The sequence below is a fragment of the Ceratotherium simum genome, chromosome 8, assembly GCF_057802395.1.
Source record: "Ceratotherium simum simum isolate JZ-2026a chromosome 8, ASM5780239v1, whole genome shotgun sequence".
NCBI lineage: Eukaryota > Metazoa > Chordata > Mammalia > Perissodactyla > Rhinocerotidae > Ceratotherium > Ceratotherium simum.
Window position 1 is genome coordinate 56,075,440 of NC_141907.1, and position 22,647 is coordinate 56,098,086.

At 35.0% G+C, this 22,647-nt stretch overlaps 1 protein-coding gene across 1 annotated transcript in view; it reads left to right on the forward strand.

The window, feature by feature from the left end:
* LOC101407376 (UDP-glucuronosyltransferase 2C1-like) overlaps window positions 1–20,498 on the forward strand; it is a 33,612-nt gene extending 13,114 nt beyond the window's left edge. The window contains exons 3-6 of the mRNA XM_004419133.3: window positions 7,818–7,949; window positions 14,400–14,487; window positions 15,866–16,085; window positions 20,219–20,498. Coding sequence (XP_004419190.2) covers window positions 7,818–7,949; window positions 14,400–14,487; window positions 15,866–16,085; window positions 20,219–20,498 — 720 coding nt within the window. The remainder of the gene's footprint in view (window positions 1–7,817; window positions 7,950–14,399; window positions 14,488–15,865; window positions 16,086–20,218) is intronic.
* Window positions 20,499–22,647: the final 2,149 nt, after the last annotated feature.

Here is a 22,647-nt window from a genome sequence, read left to right on the forward strand (position 1 = left end):
TGTTGGATTGTTCCCTTGATCATTGTGTAGTGCCCTTCTTTGTCTCTTTTTACAGTTTTTGTCTTAAAGTCTATTTTGTCTGATATGAGTACTGCTATCCCAGCTTTCTTTTCATTGCCATTTTCATGGAGTATCTTTCCCCATCCCTTTACTTTCAGTTTGTGAGTGTCTTTAGGTCTGAAGTGTGTCGCTTGTATGCAGCATATATATATGGGTCTTGTTTTTTCATCCAATCAGCCACCCTGTGCCTTTTAATTGGAGCATTTAGTCCATTGACATTTAAAATAGCTATTGATAAGTATGTACTTACTGCCATTTTTTTAACTTTTCTTTTTCTAAGTATTTTAGTAGTTCTTCTCTGTTCCTTACTTCTTCTCTTGCACTCTTCCCTGGTGGTTTGATGGCTTTCTTTAGTATTATATTTAGGTTCCTTTCTCTTAGTTTTTTGTGTATTTTTTATAGGTTTCTGGTTTGTGATTGCCATGGTGTTCATATACAGTAACCTACATATATAGCAATCTATATGAAGTTGATAGTCTCTTTAGTTTGACCTCTGTCTGAAAGCTATACTATTTAACTCTCCTCCTCTCACATTTTATGTTTTTGATATCATATATAACCTCTGTTTTGTGCATTTGTATCCATTAACCTCTCATGGAAATAGGTAATTTTTCCTATTTGTGGTCTTCTCTTTTCCCCTTAAATAAGTCCCTTTATCATTTCTTGTAGTACTGGTTTCTTGGTGACAAACCCCTTTAATTTTTGCTTGTCTGGGAAACTTTTTCTCTCTCCTTCCATTTTTTTTTTTTTTTTGTGAGGAAGATCAGCCCTGAGCTAACATCCATACTAATCTTCCTCTTTTTGCTGAGGAAGACCAGCTCTGAGCTAACATCTATTGCCAATCCTTCTCCTTTTTTTTTTTTCCTTCCCCAAAACCCCAGTAGATAGTTGTATGTCATAGTTGCACTTCCTTCTAGTTGCTGTATGTGGGATGCGGCCTCAGCATGGCCGAAGAAGCGGTGCATCGGTGCGCACCCGGGATCCAAACCCAGGCCGCCAGAAGCAGAGCGTGCGCACTTAAATGCTAAGCCACCGGGCCGGCCCCTCTCTCCTTCTATTTTGAATGATAACCTTGCTGGGTAGAGTATTCTTGGCTGTACGTTTTTTCCTTTTAGCATTTTAAATATATCATGCCACTCTCTTCTATCCTGTAAGGTTTCTGCTGAGAAGTCAGCTGATAGCCTTATGGGGTTTCCTTATTATGTAACTTGTCTTTCTCTTGCGGCTTTTAGGATTCTCTCTTTATCTTTAATTCTGGACATTTTGATTATGATGTGTCTTGGTGTATGCCTCTTTGGGTTTATCTTGTTTGGTGCTCTCTATGCTTCCTGTACCTGACGTCTGTTTCCTTCCTTAGGTTAGGGATGTTTTCAGCTATTATTTCTTCAAATAGATTCTCTGCCCCTTTGTCTCACTCTTGTCCTTCTGGGACACCTATAACACGGATGTTAGTGCTCTTGATGTTGTCCCAGATGTCCCTTAGACTGTCCTCACTCTTTTTAATTCTTTTTTCCTTTATCTGTTCAGCTTGGGTGATTTCTTCTAGTCTTTTGTCTAGCTCTCGGATCCATTCTTCTGTATCCTCTACTCTGCTTTTGAGACCCTCTAGTGAATTTTTCATTTCTAGTATGGCATTCTTCATTTCTGATTTGGTCTTTTTTATATTTTCCATTTCTTTTTTGACTTTCTCACTGAGTTCATCCATTCTGCTCCCAAGATCAGTGAGCATCCTTAACACTCTTTTTTTGAACTCGCTCTTGGGTAGGTTGCTCATTTCTGTTTCACTTGGTTCCTTTTCTGGGGTTTTGTCCTGTTCCCTTACTTGGAAGGTATTCCTTTGCCTCCTCATTTTGCCTGTTTCTCTGTGCTTGTGTCTGTGTATTAGGTAGATCAGCTACGTCTCCTGCTCTTGGATAGGTGACCTTATATAATTGATCCCTTATGAGGACTGGCAGTGTGCTTTCCTCAGTTCTGAATGCTCCAGGAGCGACATCCATGTGGGCTACATGTGTCCTTCTGTTGTGGTGTGATTGGTCTTCCTGTAGGTGCCCAGGGAGGCTGAGCTATGCCTCCGGCCAGCTGTTGTAATGCTCAGCTGCTTGTAGTTGTTGTGAGCCCTTCAGTCTCTTCATTGGGTGTGGGGAGCCCCAGCACAGTTGGCTGCAAGTTCTAATAACACATTCCTGTTGTAGTATTTCTATTAAGTGAGTAGGCCCCCAGTGTGGCAGGTTGTTAAGCTCAAGGGCTTACAATTGCTATAAACCTCCAGCCTTTAGGTCTCTTGTCAGCTCTCTGAGGATTGAAGCTGGGTGGGGTTGGCCTCTGGCATGGGAACACCCAATTGTTTCAGGCTTTAGAAGGTGGGGCCAACCCCCATGTGGCTCTTTGAGAAGCATAAGTCTTCTGCAGCTGACAAGCCCCACTGCCCACAGGTCCACACATACAATCAACACAGTCCTGCCCCATGCATGCACCCCGACCTCTTGATGTGGACCCAATTTCCAAGGTGGGAGCCCTACACACTCCACCACCACCCCACACTCTCCACCCACTCCTTGCTCACACCCTGCCCCACAGAGGTGGACCCAGGCTGCAGAGAATCAAGGCATCTCACTTAGCAGGCCCACAAGTTGCCTGAGGGCTTGTTGTCAGGTGGGGCCGGTCCCTAGTGTGGGCTGCCTGCCCTGGCTGAGCTGGATTAAATCGGTGCTCTAGTGTGTGGGGCAGACCCTGGGCTAGTAGGCCAGGGGAAGAACTCCAATGGCGTCTGCCAGCATCTGTGTCAGCACACCGACTTCAGGCCACAACAATGGCCGCCACCAATGTCCCAGTCCCTGGAGAGGTCTCACCTCTCACCGAGATGCACTCAGAGCCTATCAGGTGAGTCTCTTTTCACCAAAAGACTGTGCATCTTTCTTTCTGGTGATTTTAGGTTGCTTTCTGAAATGGGTGAGTTTGTGTGTGGGCACTTTAAGAGCTGGGTTTAATTTCTTTCTGAACCAGCTTTTCTGGGGGTACTCCCCATGTTTTAGTAGCAGGCAAAGTCAGATATTATACCACTCATCTTGATTGTGCTGGGTCCAAAAAATGCCTATAGTGGGGGCGCTCCCCAGCTCAGGGCCCCACTCCTCCAGGGAGGGCTCATACCTTTGGGCTGCTCCCGGGTGTCCGAGAAGCACTGCTGCTTGTGAAGGTGGTTTTTTTTTTTCTTTCTGGAAGGGAATTGCTGCCTCTTCCACCTCAGTTAGGATTGTTATTTGTTGCAGGAGTTCCTCTTATCCAGTTTTCAGTTCTCTCTCCAGGGTAATTTTTCCAAGAGTAGATGTAAATTGGCTGTGTCCACGGGAGATGTGAGTTCCGAGTCTGCCTATTCTTCCATCTTGACTTCTTCCTATCTGATGTTTTTTGTATGACCTTTAAGAATACCCAGAAAAGGTCAGATCTTTAAAGTATTTCCAGAAGAATCTTATTTCCCCTGTCTCCTCCCACCATAGCACAGAAGGGCCCTGAGGACATTACAAAAAGGCAATCAAAATTTCTGCGTTCAAATAATGCACATGCTCTCACATTCTTGAAAAAAATTCCTAAGTCAATAATGGTAGTAAAGATTCTTTAATATAGCAAGTATTTTGATAACATTTTATTTTTTGAATAATTTATGGCAGGTTTTGGTATTAAAATATTTCAGAATTTTCAATAATGTTCCTAATTATAAAAAGCAGATTAAGGACACTAAATCTACACATTACATACAAATACAAGAGATGATGTGAACATTCAAAATAACCCATAATAAGGGTGAAAAGTAAACTAATCAGGAAGTTTGAGGCTTTAGTAGACAGAAACATGATGGAAGAACCTGGTAAAACTTTAATCTTTCCACAAACAATAACCATATTTGTGTGTTGTTTTCGAGTTAGTGTACATACAATGCCATATGATAAGTAAGTGGAAGCCCTTTTCTTAGCGACATTGGTGCCTTAATCTTTATGCAGTAAATTAGTGTGGATCATTTAGACTCAACTGCACATAGCTTCTTCTTCCCTTGAGACAAAACGTTATCAATAATCAGACAACTATTCCAAAGTGATGAGATCAGTTTAAACATGAACAGAAGAAAACAATATCCAAAGCTTGTCTTTGGAACAGGTTCTTTTCTTCTTAAACTTTTGACTCCATCTACAGAAGAAGTAGAGAAAGAACCATCTCATCCCTGTCTAGATGTACTTATCACACTCAGTAAAATAATCTCCTAGTATATATGACCCAATCAGGGTTCTGAAGTAAGACTCAAACAGACTTTCATCTCTTCCTTCTAAGGAAGACATAGGAAAAGGTTGGGAAGAGAAGGGAAAAATTCCACCCCCACCACTACACCATGATAAAAAATGTCCATTTGATTTTGAATGCTAAAACACATGTTTGTGGAATTATGTAACTTATGTTTTGGTTTTGTTTTCTTTGTTTGAACCTCAGGTCCACAGAATGTGTTCATCATGCTCTCAACTCATGGACATTCCCTAATCAGCCCATAGCAGATACCTCTTTTGATTTATTTTCTTACATTTTTCTTTAACCTCTTCTCTTCCATTACCCCACAACCAGTAGACACCTAGTCAAGTGCATGTAATATTTATTCTCTCATTCCAGTTTAGACAGATAACTGGATCTTTGAACAGTACGTAACCTTGATTTGAGTTTAACTATGCAAATTGTGTTATGATGTCATTTGTATTTTCTTTGTTTTATTACTCTGTTTTTTTTAATATGTACCTAAGTTTCAATTTGTAAATATATTTCATTCATTCTGCCTGTTGAAGAGAATTTTGGTGTATGTAGTTACCACATTTTTTTTTATTTATTTCCCATAAATGACAATTAGGTGTCTCCATCTCTATCCTACAACAAAGACTATTGTTAAGAAAAATTTCAAACATGTTCTATTATGCACCTGTGCATATATTTGAAATACCTACCCAATAGTGGGATTGTAGGATCATGGGGTACATGCATACTTAATTTCACGGTGCATTTAATTTCACTCAGTAGCCGTATAAATGTATAGGTTCATCAGAAGTGCTTGAGTGGTCCCGACTTCCACATCATATAGTGATAGTGCTCTGTTTTCTAATATGTGTCAGTTTCATAGAGGTAGTGGTATCACCTTGTTGTATTTCACTGGTAATATCAGTTAATAGCAACATTCAACGTTGTTTCAGAAATTTACCAGTTATTCTGATTTTCTCTCTGTTAAACTCATATCGTTGGTACATTTTTCTTTAGCATAATCTTTTTCTTTGTTTGTTTTTGCCAAGTGATACAAATTCTTCCCATAATCTAGAATATCTAGGTACTAATCCTTGTTTTAGCAGTTACAAATATCTTCCTCTAAGAATTCATGTATCTGTTAATGTTACCTCAGAATTCCTTTTTTAAACATAATGTACTAAATTTGATGTAATCTAATCCATCCTTAATTACCTTGTAGTTTGTACTTTTCAAATTTTCATTTAAAATATTTTTATTTCTAAGATTATAAAGATATTCTCTCATATTTTATTTTAAAAATGGTAATATTTTACTTTAATATGGATTCATTTAATTTGTTCAGACTATATTAATGTATAGTATGAGGTAAAGATTCACCTCTGTTTTTTGTCTAAGTAGTGAATATATTTTTACAGCACTACCTAATAGCAAATAATCTACTCAATGTGAATTTTTCTTACTAATTGTCTCAGTGACTTGTGATATCAAGTTTATATATAGCAGGCTTTTACATGCTCAGGGTTCTTTTTCTGGACTCACTACTTTGTTCTATTGTTCACTTTGTCTATTAGGAGGTTAGTGACACTCATTTTGTATTATGTATTTTTATCTGGTTTAAGATGTTCCCAGTATTTCTCTTTATTATATATAAATTTAAAAATATTTGCCAATATCTCAAGAAAATTATACTGTAATTGAAAATTAATTTTAAAAGATTGATAGATTTACATATTAAATCAATCTGTCTGTAACTGCAGCATGATGGATAATTTTAAGTGTCAACTTGCCTGGGACAGGCACCCAGATAGTTAGTCAAATACTTTCTGGATGTTTCCCCAAGGATGTTTTTGGACGAGATTAACATTTAAATTGTGGACTTTCAGTAAAGCAAATTGCTTTCTATTATGTGGGTGAGCCTCACTCAATTAGCTGAAGGCCTGAATAGAACAAAAATCTGACCTCTCGAAAGCAAAAGAAAATTCTGCCAGCAGACAGCCTTCAGATTGGAACTACATTGGCTATTCTCTGGATCTCCAGCCTGATGGCCAACCCTGCAGATTTTGGACTTGCCAGCCTCCATAATCACGGGGATCAATTCCTTAAAATAAATCTCTCTCCACAGATAGATAGATAAATGGATAGATAGATAGACAGATAAATATACACACATTCTACTTGTTCTGTTCCTCTGGAGAACACTGACTAATACACACAACATATCTCTCTACCTATTCGAGTCTTTGTTTATGTCATTTACTAGAATTTGTAACTTTTTTCAATAAAAGTGCGTGTATCTGTACTCTTAAACAGTTTATATTTTTAATTGCTACAGTGAATGATGACTCATTTTAAACTTTCAGGTTGGTTATTGCTGTTGTAAATAAATGTTATTGATTTTAGTGTAGTGATTATGAATCTGACCAACTATTATTTATAATAGTTTGCATATTTATTTTAGTTTCCCCAAAATTGTCATATACATATGTACAAAATTTATGTCTTCACCTTTAAATCCTTACACATTTTTTTCTTGTCTTATTTGGTGCCTTAGTTTGGTTAGTATTAAACATAGGGTGAAAACATTCTTTTTTACTTCAACATGATTAAATATGCTATTTTTATTTTGAATGCAAAGCCATACATTTCCAAAATATTGGAATGCATTATACTTATTTCTGCAGAGAATGCATATACTTATTTCTGAATTACTTATTTGGTCAATAAGTTATATGGCTACCTCATTCTTAAATGTATTTGTGGTAGCTTATAAAAAGTACAAGTGGAATCAAAATAAAAGAAAATTTAAATTAAAAAACAGTAAATATGCCGTTAGCATGTCATTATACTGACTGATTCAGCATGAAAGTTAACGATAATTTTCTTAGTATCCAAGGCTAAATATGAAGTGAAGTACCAGAGCTATTTATCTTAATGTAAGAGTCAAAATTTCTTCATTTGGAGCATTGTGGAGAGAGCTGGACGGCAGTAGAGAGTATTGAATATGGTCATTGGCTTTACAATCAACAAGCTTAATTTAGAAATTTGGTTTTGCCACCTACTGCTGTGTAACCTTGAACAAAATACTTAAACTCTCTGAGACAGCCTTCTCATCTGTAAAGGTAGACATATCTCTTAAAATCACCATATATCTAAGTTAAATGATACATGTAAAGAGCTGAGCACATGGCAGAAGATAACAAGTAGTCAATAATTTGTAAACACACACACAACTGAAAAATGTTTAGAACATGCTGGGTGGAAAGCTTCAATTAAATAATTTCTAATTTGCCTAATAACCAATGATTTCAGGTCATTTTCTTTCTAACCATTTCTAATGGTTCTAATTCTTCTTTCTAACCATTTCTAAAATGGTTAACATATGAAAAGGCAGAACTGTTTTCATAATTCAGACACATTGAGAAAAGTGTGTGACTATTTTATTCTTGTAACTATAGACTTTCATATTACAAAGGCTGTTTTCTTTACAGGAGTTAGAAGAGTTTGTCCAGAGCTCTGGAGAAGATGGAGTTGTGGTCTTTACTCTGGGGTCAATGATCCAAAACCTCACAGAAGAAAAGTCTAACATGATTGCATCAGCCCTCGCCCAGATTCCACAGAAGGTCAGATAATCTTATTTTTTGAGGCATGGCTGTTTTAAAATCCATGAAGTTCTCCTTAAAAGTGTACTTCACAAACGTAGGAAAAGCTATTGGTATTGTTAGTGTTAATTTGACTGAGCCTTAAAGAAAAACTATTAAACCTTAGAAGAGGGTAGCTAAATACATTTGACTGGTATCCTGCTTTAAAAGTGGCATTACCATCAGGAAAACATATTGCAGAATTTTCTTTAACTAATGGACTAAAACTAAATCATTCAGTGATCTTAAACAATCTCTCGGCTTTATGGATAGATATTAAGGCTTCCATGTAATCTAATCTTGTTTTGTTTTTCTTGTTTTTTTCCCTAAATCTGAGTCATACATGCACGATACAACTAACATGACAAAGAGTAAAGGAAAAAGTATATAAAAACACGGCCTCAATTCACAAGATAGCTTGTGACTATATTTCCTTCTAATTAATGGTTTTGGACCAGGCGCTGGTTGAGCCTGGAACTGACAGCTTAGATTCCTGGAGGACTCGTAAGTGATGACTGTTCTATTTAAACAGTTAAAATTTTTATTAATATGGAAAAGAATCTGTGCAGTTCACTCTATGAAGTTGCTACAAAACATGTTTTTTTTATTAACGTCATTCTAGATTATAACTGAGTAATGTCGTTCTTATATTACCAGAGATACTTTTCCTTTCTAGCTTTAGTTAAAATAGACAAATACATATCATTTTAAGTTCTAAACGATCATAACAATACTTTTATTTATAACCAAATTTCTTTCAAAAGTTGTTTCTTGGGAGCACTACTAATTTAAATATTTAATCCCTAAAGGATATTCATAAAAATATTGAGTTTTCTATTGCTTTAAAATATGATGCTTAGGGGTGACATCAGGGTGGAATGAAAAGGAGCACCAAGGATCTGTCTCTTAACCTAAACAGCAGTTATACTGGCAGAAACTGCCTTTAGTAACTATATTGGAACTCTGAAGTCTATCTGTCCACTTCCAACTTCCAGGGGAAAGCTAGGCTAGTAAACAGTGATTAATTAAAATTGGTCAATTCCAGCCTTTAGCATAGCAGCATTAAAATCCTCCACCTCCCAGCCCTGGGACAAGCAAAATGCCTGTATTCCTGGTATGATTTCGTGAAGCCAAATTTGGCAGTAAGGACTATACCCTCCAAATAATGGGCTTCTGTATTCTGATTGTTCATTCCTGCCTTTAATCACTGAGGTGGAGGCATGGAAATTGGCCACAGTTGTTTCCACCCCCACTAACTGAAGCAGCTTCCAGGATGTTTAAAGGAGCAGCACTATTTTTTCTGCCTTTTTCCTTTTTTCTCCATTTGGGAGACACACATTAAATAATTAGGCCATTCTAAAACACTCACACATAATGGTGGAATTTAGAAAGCCATATGCATGTCCAAGGAGAGACAGAGGCTCAGAAAAGATCTGAGAACTTATATAGCTTTCACCTCAGGCTGATTCCTACCAAAGAGACACACTTCAACAATCCAAAAAAAAGAAAAATCAAACCACAAGTAAGGGTAGAATCTGATTTCTACAGTTAATATATTATAGTAATCAAGTGTCCATGTCAATAAAAAAATCACAAGGCAAACAAAGATATATGAATGGATGGCTCACTCAAAGGGCCAAAATAAATTGAGAGAAATGATCTCTGAGGAAGTTTTGATGTTGGAATTACTAGAAATAACTTTGAAACAATTGTCTTAAAGTTGCTCAAATAACTAAAGGAATATATTGATAAAGAGAAGAAAAAATGTAAGAACAAAATAAAATATCAATAAAGAGAAATAAATTATAAAAATAAGCAAAAAGAAATACTGGGGCTGTTAAGTACAATAACTGAAATAAAAAATTCAAGTCAGGGATTAAAAAGCAAATATGAGCAGCCAGAAGAAAGAATTAGCAAACTTGAAGAAAGGATGAGTGAAATTCTTGAGTCAGAGGAGGTAGAGAAAGAAAAATAAAAGAAGAAAAGTTCACAAAGCCTTAGGGAGTTCTGAGACACCATCAAGTGGAAGTACATACACATTGTAGGAGTCAAAGAAGGAAAGAAATGGGAAAAAATAATATTTGAAGGAATAATGACTTCACATCTCCCAAATATAATGAAAGATATGAATCTAGAAATCCAAGAAGATTAATAAACTTCATGTAGGAGAAACACAGGGACCCACACCAAGAGACATTATAATCAAGCTGTTGAAATGCAAATTCAATGAGAGAATATTGAAAGGAGCAAGAGAGAAGCAACTCACCACATAAATGATCTTCCAAAGATTATCAGACACTTTCTCATCAGAAACCTTGGAGGCCAGAAGGCTGAGGGTTGATATCCTCAAAATGCTGAAACAAATTTGTCACCTGAGAATTTTATATCAAGCAAAACTTCCTTCAAAAATGAAGTAGAAATTAGGATATTCCCCTATAAAGATAATTTGGGCAAGATCATTACCACTAGACCTGCCCTGCAAGAAATGCAAAAGGGAGTCTTTAAGGTTGAAATGAAAGGCTGCTAGACATTAACACTAAACCATGTGAAGAACTAAACATCTGCAGTAGACATAACTACAAGGGCAATTATAAAGGCTAGTATTATTGAACTTTTGGATGTAACTCCAATTTTTAATTTCTCAATGATTTAAAAGGACAATAAATAAAAAAACAACTATTGATCTATGTTATTAGAAACACAATGTATAAATGTGTAATTTGCGACATCATTAACAGAAAGGAGAATGGAATTATAAATGTGTAGAGTTTTTGTATCCTATTGAAGTTAACAACCAAAGGGTCAAAGAATAAATCACAAGGATAATTTTAAAAATATTTTAAAATGAAAGAAAACACAATAGACCAAATCTTATGACACACAGTGAAATCAGTTCTCAGAGGGAAATTTATAGCTGTAAATGCCTATATTGAAAAGAAAAAAGATTTAAAATCAATAACCTAATTTTATACCTTAAAGAATCAGAAAAAGAAGACAAACTAAACCCAAAGCTAGCAGAAGAAAGGAAATACTGAAGACTAGAGCAAAGATAAATAAAACAGATAATAGAAAAACAAAGGAAAATATTAATGAAACCAAAAGTTTGTTCTTTGAAAAGATCAACAAAATTATGAAACCTTTAGCTACAGTTGCAGACAGAAAAAAAGAAGATGCAAATAACTAAACTCAGAAATGAACATGGGGAGAACACTACTGACTTTACAGAGAAAAAAAGAATTATATGGAGGATATTACAAACAATTGTACTCCAACAAATTAGACAACCTAGAAGAAATGGATAAATTCCATGAAACACACAAGTTGTTTAAACTGACTGAAGAAATAGAATATTTCAACAGAGCTATAAAAAATTAAGAGATTGAATTAGTAATCAAAAACCTCTCAACAAGGAAAAATCCTGGACCAGATAGCTTCACTGGTAAATTGTATCAAACATTTATAAAAAAACTAAACTAATCCTTTTCAAAATCTTCCAAAAAATTGAACCAGAGGGAGCACTTCCTAAATGGTTCTGTGAGGTTAGATTTACCCTGATACAGAAGTCGGATAAGGACACCACAAGAAACTAAGATTACACACCAAGATCCCTTGTAAATATAGATGTAAAAATCCTCAACAAAATATTAGAAAGTCAAATCCAACAGAATATTGAAAGGAATATTCACCATGATAAATTAATTTATCCCAGGAATTCAAGGTGGGTCAGCATAAGAAATCAATGTAGTATATTAGACTAATAGAATGAAGGAAAAAAACGACACATGCTCATTTTGACTTACACAAAAAAAGGAATTTGACAAAATCCAATGTTCTTTCATGCTAAAAACCCTCAGAAAACTAGGAATAGAGGGAAAATTCCTCAACATAATAAAAGATATTTTTGGAAAACCCACAGCTAACATCTGACTCAATGTGGGAAAGTGAAAACTTTCCCCCTAAGTTCAGGAACAACACAAGGACGCCTGCTTTCACTGCTGCTTTTTAACATTGTACCAGAAGTTCTAGCCTGGGATATTACACAAGAAACAGAAATAAAAGGGATCCGAATTGGAAAGGAAAACTTAAAACTATTTCTATTCCCGGATGACATTATCCTATATATAGAAAAGCTCCAAGAATCCACAAAAAGCTACTAGAAGTAATAACCAAATTCAACAAAGTTGCAGGATACAAGATCAACACACAAAAATCAGTTGTGTTTATATACACCATCAGGGAACAATCTGAACATGAAATTAAGACAGCAATTCTATTTAAAAGAGCAACCAAACGAATTAAATGCTTAAGAATAAATCTAAACAAGGAGGTGAAATATTTGTATGCTGAAAACTACAAAACATTATTACTGTGAGAAATTAAAGAAGACCTAAATAAGTGAAAAGGCATCCCATATTCATGGATAGGAAGACAAGGTGGTTAAGATGTCAACACTATCCAAAACAATCTACACACTCAATGCAATGCCAGTCAGAATTCCAACAGCCTTTTTTGTAGAAATAGAAAATCCAATCCTCAACCTCATGTGGAACCACAAGAGCCACAAATAGACAAACCAATCCTGAAAAAAAATGAAGTTAGAGGACTTACACTTTCCAACTTTGAAATTCACTATAAACCTACAGTAAATTAAACAGTGTGGTACTGCAGAAGACTAGCCATATAAACCAATGAAATAGACACTGTGTCAGAAATAAATCCTTACATATTTGAAAAATAGATTTTCCACAAAGGTTTAAGAGCATTCGGTGGAGAGGACAGTATCTTCAAAAAATAGTGCTGGTAGATATTGATAGCCACACGCAGAAGAATGAAGTTGGACTCTCTTATTACACTATATGCAAAAATTAAGTCAAAATGGGTCAAAGGCCTAAACTTTAGAGTTAAAAGTATGAAATTTTCAGAAGAAAATATTGATGAAAATAATTCTCACATTGGATTTGGCCTTCATTTCATAGATAATGACACCAAAAGCACAAGCAACAAAAGAAAAAATAGATAAATTGGACTGCATCAAATTAAGAACTTTTGTGCATCAAAAGATACTATTAAGAAAGCAAAATACAATGTCTACAGATTGGGAAATATATTTGCAAATCATGTATCTGATAAGGGATTAATGTTCACAATACAGAAAACACTCCTATAACTCAATCACAACAACAAAAACTCAATTCAAAAATGGAAAAAGACTTAAATAGGTACTTCACTAAGGAGGATATACAAATGGCCAATAAGTACATAAAAAGATACTCAACATCATTAATCATTATGGAAATGCAAATCAAAAGCAACATGAGATATCACTCCATACTCATTAGGATAGTTAGCATCAAAAAATGCAAAATAACAAGTGTTGGTATATTGTGGAGAAATTGGAACTCTTGTGCATTGCTGGAAGGAGTGGAAAATGGTGCATCCACTGTGGAAAACTGTTTTGTGGTTCCTCAAAATGTTAAACATAGAACTACCATGTGAAACAGTAACTTCAATTTTAGCTATATGTTCAAAGAATTGAAAGCAAGAAATTGCACAGATGTTTGTACACAATGGTCATATCAGCATCATTCACAATACCCAAATGAATGGATACACAAAATGTAGGATGTACACACAATGGAATATTACTCAGTATTAAAAAGGAAGGAAATTCTAATACATTACAACATGGATGAACCTTGAAGACACAATGCTAAGTGAAATAAGCCAATCAGGACAAGACAAATACTATATGGTTTTGCTTATATGTGGTACTAGAGTACTCAAATTCACAGAGACAGAAAGCAGAATAGAGGTTACTAGGCACTGGGGAGTAGGGGCATAGGAAGCTATTGTTTAACGATACAGAGTTTATGTTTGCGATGATGAAAACTTTCGAGGTGTAGATGAGGATGATGGTTACACAACATTGTGGATATATTTAATGCCACTGAATTGTATACTTACAATAGATTAAAATGATAAATAACATTATGTATATTTTACAATAATAAAAAAAATACAATGATTGCTTCTCTGTTACCTCCAAGTATGTAACAAATGTTCGAAACACTAACAAACTCTTAGAGTGAAAGTAACATCCTTTCCCTTTGCTTCTGAAAATTCCATTTAAAAAATTCCCTTTACCAGAAGGGCCCCTTAACAGCAGTATGTAATTATTTCAGATACAGATTGCCTTTATTTCTTTGTCTAATAAATGAGAAAGGTTCTGATGACCATGGCCTATCTATTAGGATTGTTGCAAACATTTTAAATGAAGTCATAGTTTCAATGGTTTAAGAACACCCATCACTTAATCTCTTAGGACCTCAGTTTGTTCATCTGTTACATGAAAGCATTGAACTAGAATAATTCTAAATAAATGTCTCATGTGATCCTAAAAATCTAATAGAGTAGAGGCATTTATCTTAACAGGTTCTGTGGAGATACACAGGAACAAAACCAGATACATTAGGACCCAATACACGGCTATATGAATGGATTCCACAGAATGATCTTCTCGGTAAGACCAAAGAGAAGCAAAACTAAACAAAGTTGAATGAGGGATAATCTGAATGATTAGTCAATAACAAGTAAATCCAACAAATTTGTATTCAAAACAAGCAAAAAACTCCTGAACGTCGTCTTTAATTTCTTCTGAAGCTTGTTAAAGAAAAAAATTATTCATGAAACTGGTTCAAGACTGGAAGGCACACTTTACTCAAGATCATCCTGATAAGCATAGGTCCCACTGCAATGGACTTTTGCAGTGAAGCAGAGAGATTGGAGTCAACTCTGAATACAACAAGGAAAAGTAGAGATTTTATAGCCAAGGAGCAGAGTGGGGTGGGGGTTCATTGTATAGAAAATTAAGGGGAAACCTCGGGGGCAAGGAGAGACTCTGGCTAAACTGATCTACTCAGATTCTTGGTGAAGGCAGGTCAGAGTGATCAGACATCACCTGGGGGATTATGATCGATGAGGAAACTGATCAGGTACAAAGGTTGATCAGATATCCTGATCTGGGATATCTGGATATTGAGGCTGGAAGAATCTAGTTAAACTAAGGCTGACTTAGTAGGATTCTTGCTAAAATTAGACAATGCAGAGACAAACACAGAAGCCCAAAAATCAGGGCCTAGTTGAGAAGAGAGTTCAGAGTAGTCTGACTAGAGTTTTGACAAGGAGAGAATCTTTGCCAAGCTCTAACATTAAGAAGGAGTTTATAATTCTCCCATTTATGACACAGTCTCTCCCTCCTCAGAATCAGAGTCAACATACCTTTAGATCGGGCTCTCTTTAACTCTGGCATAGAATATTGCAGCATCTCCTGATTCTTTGTATCCATTTTCTCCCACCTCTCTTCTCTCTATCCCAATCTAACCACTTGAAAATAAAAATCTGATAACTCTATTTATCATTTCTAATATTATAAATGTTTCCATATTAGTATAAAATCAAGTGCAAAATCCCATTTTCTTAAACAGAGTACTTCATGAACTTGCCCTGGTCTATCTTTGTAGCCTGTTAGGCTGACATTCTCCCACTGAAACCCTGCACATCTTACCTCTCCTGCCACATCCCCACACAAGTTTCATTTCTTCAAACGTTCCATTCTTTTTTTTTAATATATTCCTTATCCCAACAACTTGTCCACCTGGAAACTACTCTCCATCATTTAAACTCCACACAAACCTTCTTAGAAGTTCATGGAATGACTTAATTGCTGGAATAAATAATTGCTGATTTCTTTAGAGTTTAGAGGACTTTATATATGGCCTCACAGCACAGAATTGTATAGTAGATGCTGCCTAATTGAATCAATAGTTTGTACAGGTGTCATGATTTTCTGTTTCTGAAACTCTCACAACTTAGAATAATTGTGTGTTTTTTCCTATTAGGTCATCCCAAAACCAGAGCTTTTATCACTCACAGTGGAACCAATGGGATCTATGAAGCTATTTACCATGGGGTCCCTGTGGTGGGAATTCCCATATTTGGTGATCAGTTTGGTAATATTGCTCGTATGAAGGCCAAAGGGGCAGGTGTTGAAGTAGACTTGCATACAATGAAGAGTTCGGATCTGCTTAACGCTATGAAGGCCGTTATTAACAACCCTTCGTGAGTAAAGAATATATTCTTGTCTGAGAAACGTGGACTATTTAAAAAAGAAAACTTGCATAATTTTAAATTGATTGCTTTTAAATAATCACCAGCACATAATTGATATTGAGTACAATTTTCTTATACTTCTCAAATTTGATGGAGGCATTTTGATGCACCTACTATTAATTGATAATAGATCACAACCTCATAGAAACACTAAGTTCCTTTAAAGAAAATAAGCTATTGTTAAAGTGACACAAATCTTTATTTTTTATTAATAATAATTATTGCTTATTTCTTAAAAATTGCAGATATTACCCTTATAAAGAATTTAGCAATATAAGAAAAAATAGAGAAACAAAAATTAAAAATCACTTAACTCGCCTCCTGTAGCTATAACTAATTACTGACAGAGAAATATTACTTCAGATATTTCCTTTTGCTAATTTATAAATGAAAAAGAAAAAGACAGAAATAATTTTTTAAATATTGGATCATGCTACTTCTTAATAAAAAATATTCTATATTGCTATATGTTAACTTAAAAGAAAAGAAAGAAAGTAAAGTAAAATTGAGTGGTCCAAATGGTGACATAGAAGACCTAGCCTGTCTGACCCACGACAAAGATCAATAATTGGACAGCTGTTCATGAACAGAATCAGCCCTGGGATAGCTCTAGAGTCCAATCAAGAAATTTTAGCAACACAGTGAAACAAAAAAAGAAACTGAGACTAGTCACCCAATAAGAGAAGGAACAGCTTCGTTTTGCCTGCATCATCCCATCCCCAAGCCAGCTAGAAAGAGTTCCTAACTGGGAAAGGAAGAACAGGCTGAGTGATCAGCTTCTCAAGGCTTTTGGTGCACAGAAATAGAATAAAAAATCTGGAATTTATATAGAGCCGCAAAAGACCCCAAATAGCCAAAGCAGTCCTGAGAAAGAACAAACCTGGAGGCATCACACTTCCTGATTTCAAACTATACTACAAAGCTATAGTATTAAAAAAAAGTACTGATACTGACAAATGAAGACAGATAGACCAATGGACAGACTTGAAGGCCCAAAAATAAACCCTCGCATATACAGTCAACTAACTTTGACAAGCTAACCAAGAATACTCAATGGCAAAAGAATTGTCTCCTCAGTAAATGATGCCGGGAAAACTGGATATCACATGCAAGAGCATGAAACTATACCCCTGTCTTACACCACTCACAAAAATTAATTACAAATGGATTAAAGACTTAAATGTAACACTTGAAACCGTAAAACTCCTAGAGGAAAAGCTCCTTGACAGGAGTCTTGGCAATGATTTTTTGGGTGTGACACAACAGCACAAGGAACAAAAACAAAAATCAAAAAGTGGGACTACGTCAAACTTAAAGGCTTCTTTACAGCAAAAGAAATGATCACCAAAATGAAAGACAACCTATGGACTGGGAGAAAATATTTGCAAATTATATATCTGAAAGGGGTTAATATCCAGAATATATAAAGAACTCATACAACTCAATGGCAAAAGAAATAAAAAAACCAAGTAGATATAAATGATGAGCAGGATTTCTGGATAGACATTTTTCCAAAGAAGACATACAAATGGCCAAGAGGTACATGAAAAGGGGCTCAACATCAGTAATTATCAGGAAATGCAAATCAAAAGCACAATGAGATATCACGTCACATCTGTTAGAACGGCTGTCATAAAAAGATAAGGTATAACAAGTGTTGGTGAGGATATGGAGAAAAGGAAACACATTCTTACCTTCGCTGAGAATGTAAATTGGTATAGCCACTAAGGTAAACATTATGGAGTTTCCTCAAAAAATTAAAAATAGAATTACTGTATGATTCAGCAATCCCAATTTGAGTATATATCCAAAGGAAATGAAAACAGGTTATGGAAAAGATATCTGCACTCCCATGTTCTTTGCAGCATTATTCACTATAGCCAAAATATGGAAACAACCTAAGTGCCTGTGAACAGATGAATGGATAAAGAAGATGTGGTATATGCCTACAATGGAATATTATTCAACCATGAGAAAGAAGGAAATCCTGCCATTCGTGACAACATAGTTGATCTTAAAGGCATTATGCTAAGTGAAATAATTCAGACAGAGAAAGACAAATACTTTATGATATCACTTATACGTGTAATCTAAAAAGCCAAACTCACAGAAACAGAGAGTAGACCCTGGTGGTTACCAGGTGCTAACAGTTCAGGGTTGGAGAGATATTGGTCAAAGGGTACAAACTTACAGGTATAGGATGAGTAAGTTCTAGACATTTGTACAGTATGATAACTATATTTAATAATACTATATTACAACCTTGAAAGTTGCTAAGCAAGTAGATTCTAAATTTTCTCACCAGAAAAAAGAAATGGCAATTATGTGATGTCATGGAAGTATTAGTGTATGCTACAGTAAATCATACTTCAATGTATAAGTGTATCAAATCTACGCATTGTGCACCTCACCTTACACATTGTTATACTTCAACTATATCAGTAAAGCTGGAAAAAATCCTTTAATTTTGATGTTACTTGGTAATACTATTTCATTTCAAATAAACATAACTGTGATCGTAAATAAATAAAGTTCTCAACAATAAATGATTACATTAAATATGTTATTTTATTTGAAATCAATCAAATAAATATATTCAGGGAAAGAAAGAAAAACTATAGTCAAATTAAAAGAATCGCCAGGCTTTGAATAAATATTCTTTAATAGATAAATCATATACTAAAAATTACATATAAATCCATGAACAACTATTAACATTAGAGATTAGAATAATTATTTCTGAAATGTTTCCAATTTTGGTCACTATAGAATGACTTGTCACTATAAAGTCACTTCTCAACCTCTCATGCATGTCTCTTAAACCTAACATTTTAATCTTTGTTTGATGTATTATCATTATTATTGTTAAGGCGTATAACATACAGATCTTGTCAATGACCACAATTTCCAGTACTGTTTGGCCTTAGTTTGGTATTTATATGGATTTAATGATGCCATTTGTTTTACCTCAGTCTTTCTATTCCTGAGGGGTTTTGTTTTTTTTAATTTGTTCTCTGACAAATATTTTGTTTATGTGTCTTGGAGCTTCTATTTTGGTTGTTTCCTTGTTTTCCTGAGAAACAAGAGGTACTTATTCCTTAGAGGTACTTATTCCTTAAATTCTTGCATACTAAGAAAGGCCTGCCTTGTTCTTTGAAGCAAAGGGCAACAGGGATTTGTATAATTTTTTGGCTCAGAATTCTCTTCCTCATAACTTTCTACATGTTGTTCCACTATTCTCTACCATTTAATGTTCTATATTCTCCTCAAATGATGATTGTACTTCAGTGTGGAAGAATAACCTCCCTCCTTCACCTCCTTCACACATCCGAGAAAATCCTCCTCCTAGGTCAGCCGTGGGAAACCTTAATCCAAAACCCTGGCCTGGTCATTTGTTCCATGAGTGAAGTTAGAAGAGTTAGTGTTCTCATTATTGCCATTGTCTCTTCTCACCAATGGCACTTGCATCCTTCTGTAACTTGAAGCAAATATTCTAGTATCTGCTCACTCTCAGGGCCTACCTTTTCCCTGTTGGGTCATATTAAGCTTTTTGTTTTGGTCTGAAATGTCAGGCCCATGAAGATCATAGACAGAAACCATTACCTGATACGGTTGAAGACTAGCTAATTGTTGACACAAAGTCTCCAGATCAATACAGGGCAGGAAGATGGGCATCTCTTTATCACAGACCTGCCCCTCAATGCTGCTTCCTGTCACTATCTTGTTCCTAAAATGATACTTATCAAATGAGATTAAAATTCTGTATTCTCAACCTACATGGTCCACATTCTTATTTCTGAACTTTTCAAATGCTGTTTCTGATTGGAAATTATTCTCTCACCTACTTCCAACTATTACTTAGACTATGAAATATCCAACAAATTCCAGCTGATAGTCTGCCATATCTAGAAATGTCTCATGAGAAAATAAACTACCATATGCATTCTGTGCTCTTGGTGATATTATCTGTGACATATTCAGCATATAATTATGTAGTATACTTTTAATAACATAACATAATTTTAGGTATATCATGTTCTTAATGAATTTTTTATTTTGCTGTCTATGTGTCCAATCTTTAGCTATAAAGAGAATGCTATGAGGTTATCAAGAATTCACCATGATCAGCCTATGAAGCCCCTGGACCGAGCAGTCTTCTGGATCGAGTTTGTGATGCGCCACAAAGGAGCCAAACACCTGCGGCCAGTCTCACACAATCTCACCTGGTACCAGTACCGTTCTTTGGATGTGATTGGGTTCCTGCTAGCATGTGCGGCAGCTATTATGTTTCTGGCCACAAAGTGTTGCCTCTTCTGTTGCCAGAAGTTTGGTAAGACAGGAAAGAAGAAAAAGAGAGAGTAATTTTCTTTGAGTTTGCCTGGAAATCTTGATAAGGCCATCTAAATTAATCCAGCCACTGATTTGAACAGATTTCTCTCCAAGTTCTTGTCCATTCCTCAGCTTATCAAGTCAGAGATTAAAGACTCTTCCAAGGAGTTGGCCACATGATTTACAATTAAGGTTTTAAGTAATCTAGTCTTTAAAAAGAGAAGATAAACATATAAACACATGAAAGTTGCTATTACTGAAATCTTCATGCTTTACTTTATCCATTTGTTTCAGTTGAACAAATTGAGATGCTGTTTGAGGCATTAGGAGTATAATGATTAATTCTATATGCAGTAGCAATCATATTGAACATTTTCTAAATATTTAACATCATTTTGATTTCTGTATGCCATAATTACTGCATATTCTCTAAAGCAGCTAGACAAGAAGTTGGATAGAGCACGTTATAGCCAGAGCTTCCCTTCCAATTGAGAACATCAGGAGACTGTCAGGGTTTTTACTCTGCTGTGAATCACGTTTTATATCCCCAATTTCCTTTTGTATGACACATCTGACTTTGTCCTCCTTGGAATATAAAACTCTATTCTTTGCCTTTGATTTGAAAATTGCCTTTGATTTGGAAATTAGTAGTGATAGTAGTTGATTTGTATTGTAACATTTTCTGGCTTCAGAGAACTAGTTGATTTTGCCAAGTTTTCATGATCAATGATGTGGTGGAGCAAACGTGAATGATTGGAATTTAGAACCTACCCTTTTGAGTAACTTAATTTTTTAAAATTCTTTCTTGCATTAATTTTACTTATAATATCTGTATTTGGAAAGAAGAGGCAAAACTGCTTCTTACATTGCAGATACTTTGGGGAGAAAATGCATTTCTCAGAAATGCTGTTTGCTATGGGGGTGATTTCTCCATCTACTCAGAAACTCAATGAGTGTTCCCATTTCTTCCTTTTCCTTTCCCCCATCATTTCTCTTGCTCATCTCATAAACTGTACCGTGATCACTATGCCAGGCACAAGTACTTAGGCTTTTTGTTAACTAGTGTTAACCACAAATCTGCAGTCAACTTGAAGACACAAATTGAATTTTAATAGAAGTAAGGATTTCTCTGCCTTTCTTTTCTAAAAAGACTCTCTTCCAATATATTTGCCAATTATTTGCCCCTGAGGTCAAAGAATCATTCAATCTAACTGTGACAACCTTATCTATTAAGCAAGTTCAGCAAATGATTTACCGCAGAGTTTGATATTTATGACCCAAGCTTAATAGACCTAAAATTACAACTCTATCTTAGAACACTATAAATATTAGGGGGATATCTGTTTTTACTGGAATGGTGGCACAAATAAGAGGAAGATAAATAATTTATTCTTAGATGAGAAATTAACTATACAGAAATATATGAGAAAAAAGATATTTTCTCAATTTTATGAGGTTTTGACAAAATTAAATAATATAACGATATAAAGCATAGAGTTTAAAAAATGTAAACACTAGTGCTGCTTGGTTTAAGCTCAAATTAATGTAATCAAAGTGATAATTTACAATGGTACTGAATTATTTATTCTGGCAATAAGATAGTGTTCTTTCCTATCATAGTCTTTAATATAATCATTTAATCTTTGGTTATTTTATGTCAAATTCAAGATATCCCTTCACTTTTTCATTATTGTAAAATGCTGTAACATAAGGAGTTAAAGTAAAATCAAGATTTGAATACTTTCTTAATGATTTCTGCGTTTATTCAAAAGAACTATCCTGACAATTAGATAAATATATTCTATCCTGTAGAGACACAAGCTTTTCTTAAAAACAAATATTTACCTATTTAAATCATCTATACATCATTATATAAAAGATGTTAAAATTCTGGTAATAATTTTGGTACTCAGAGACTATACCTTTGTAACATATTGGATTTTTTCCAGTTTAAGTTTTAATAAGAAAACCTATTTCAGGAGTTTAATGACATCTGGCTTTTTTAGTCAGTTAAAATAACGTATTTTAAAGTACTTTATATTTAAACTATTTACAATTCTTACATGAGTATATTATGAAACTCTGCCCAAGTTTCTTCTGGATCATAACTTAATCGAAAATCTAATAGGTAGATGCAAATATTTTGTACATATTGACATGCATATATGTGTGAACAAAAAGT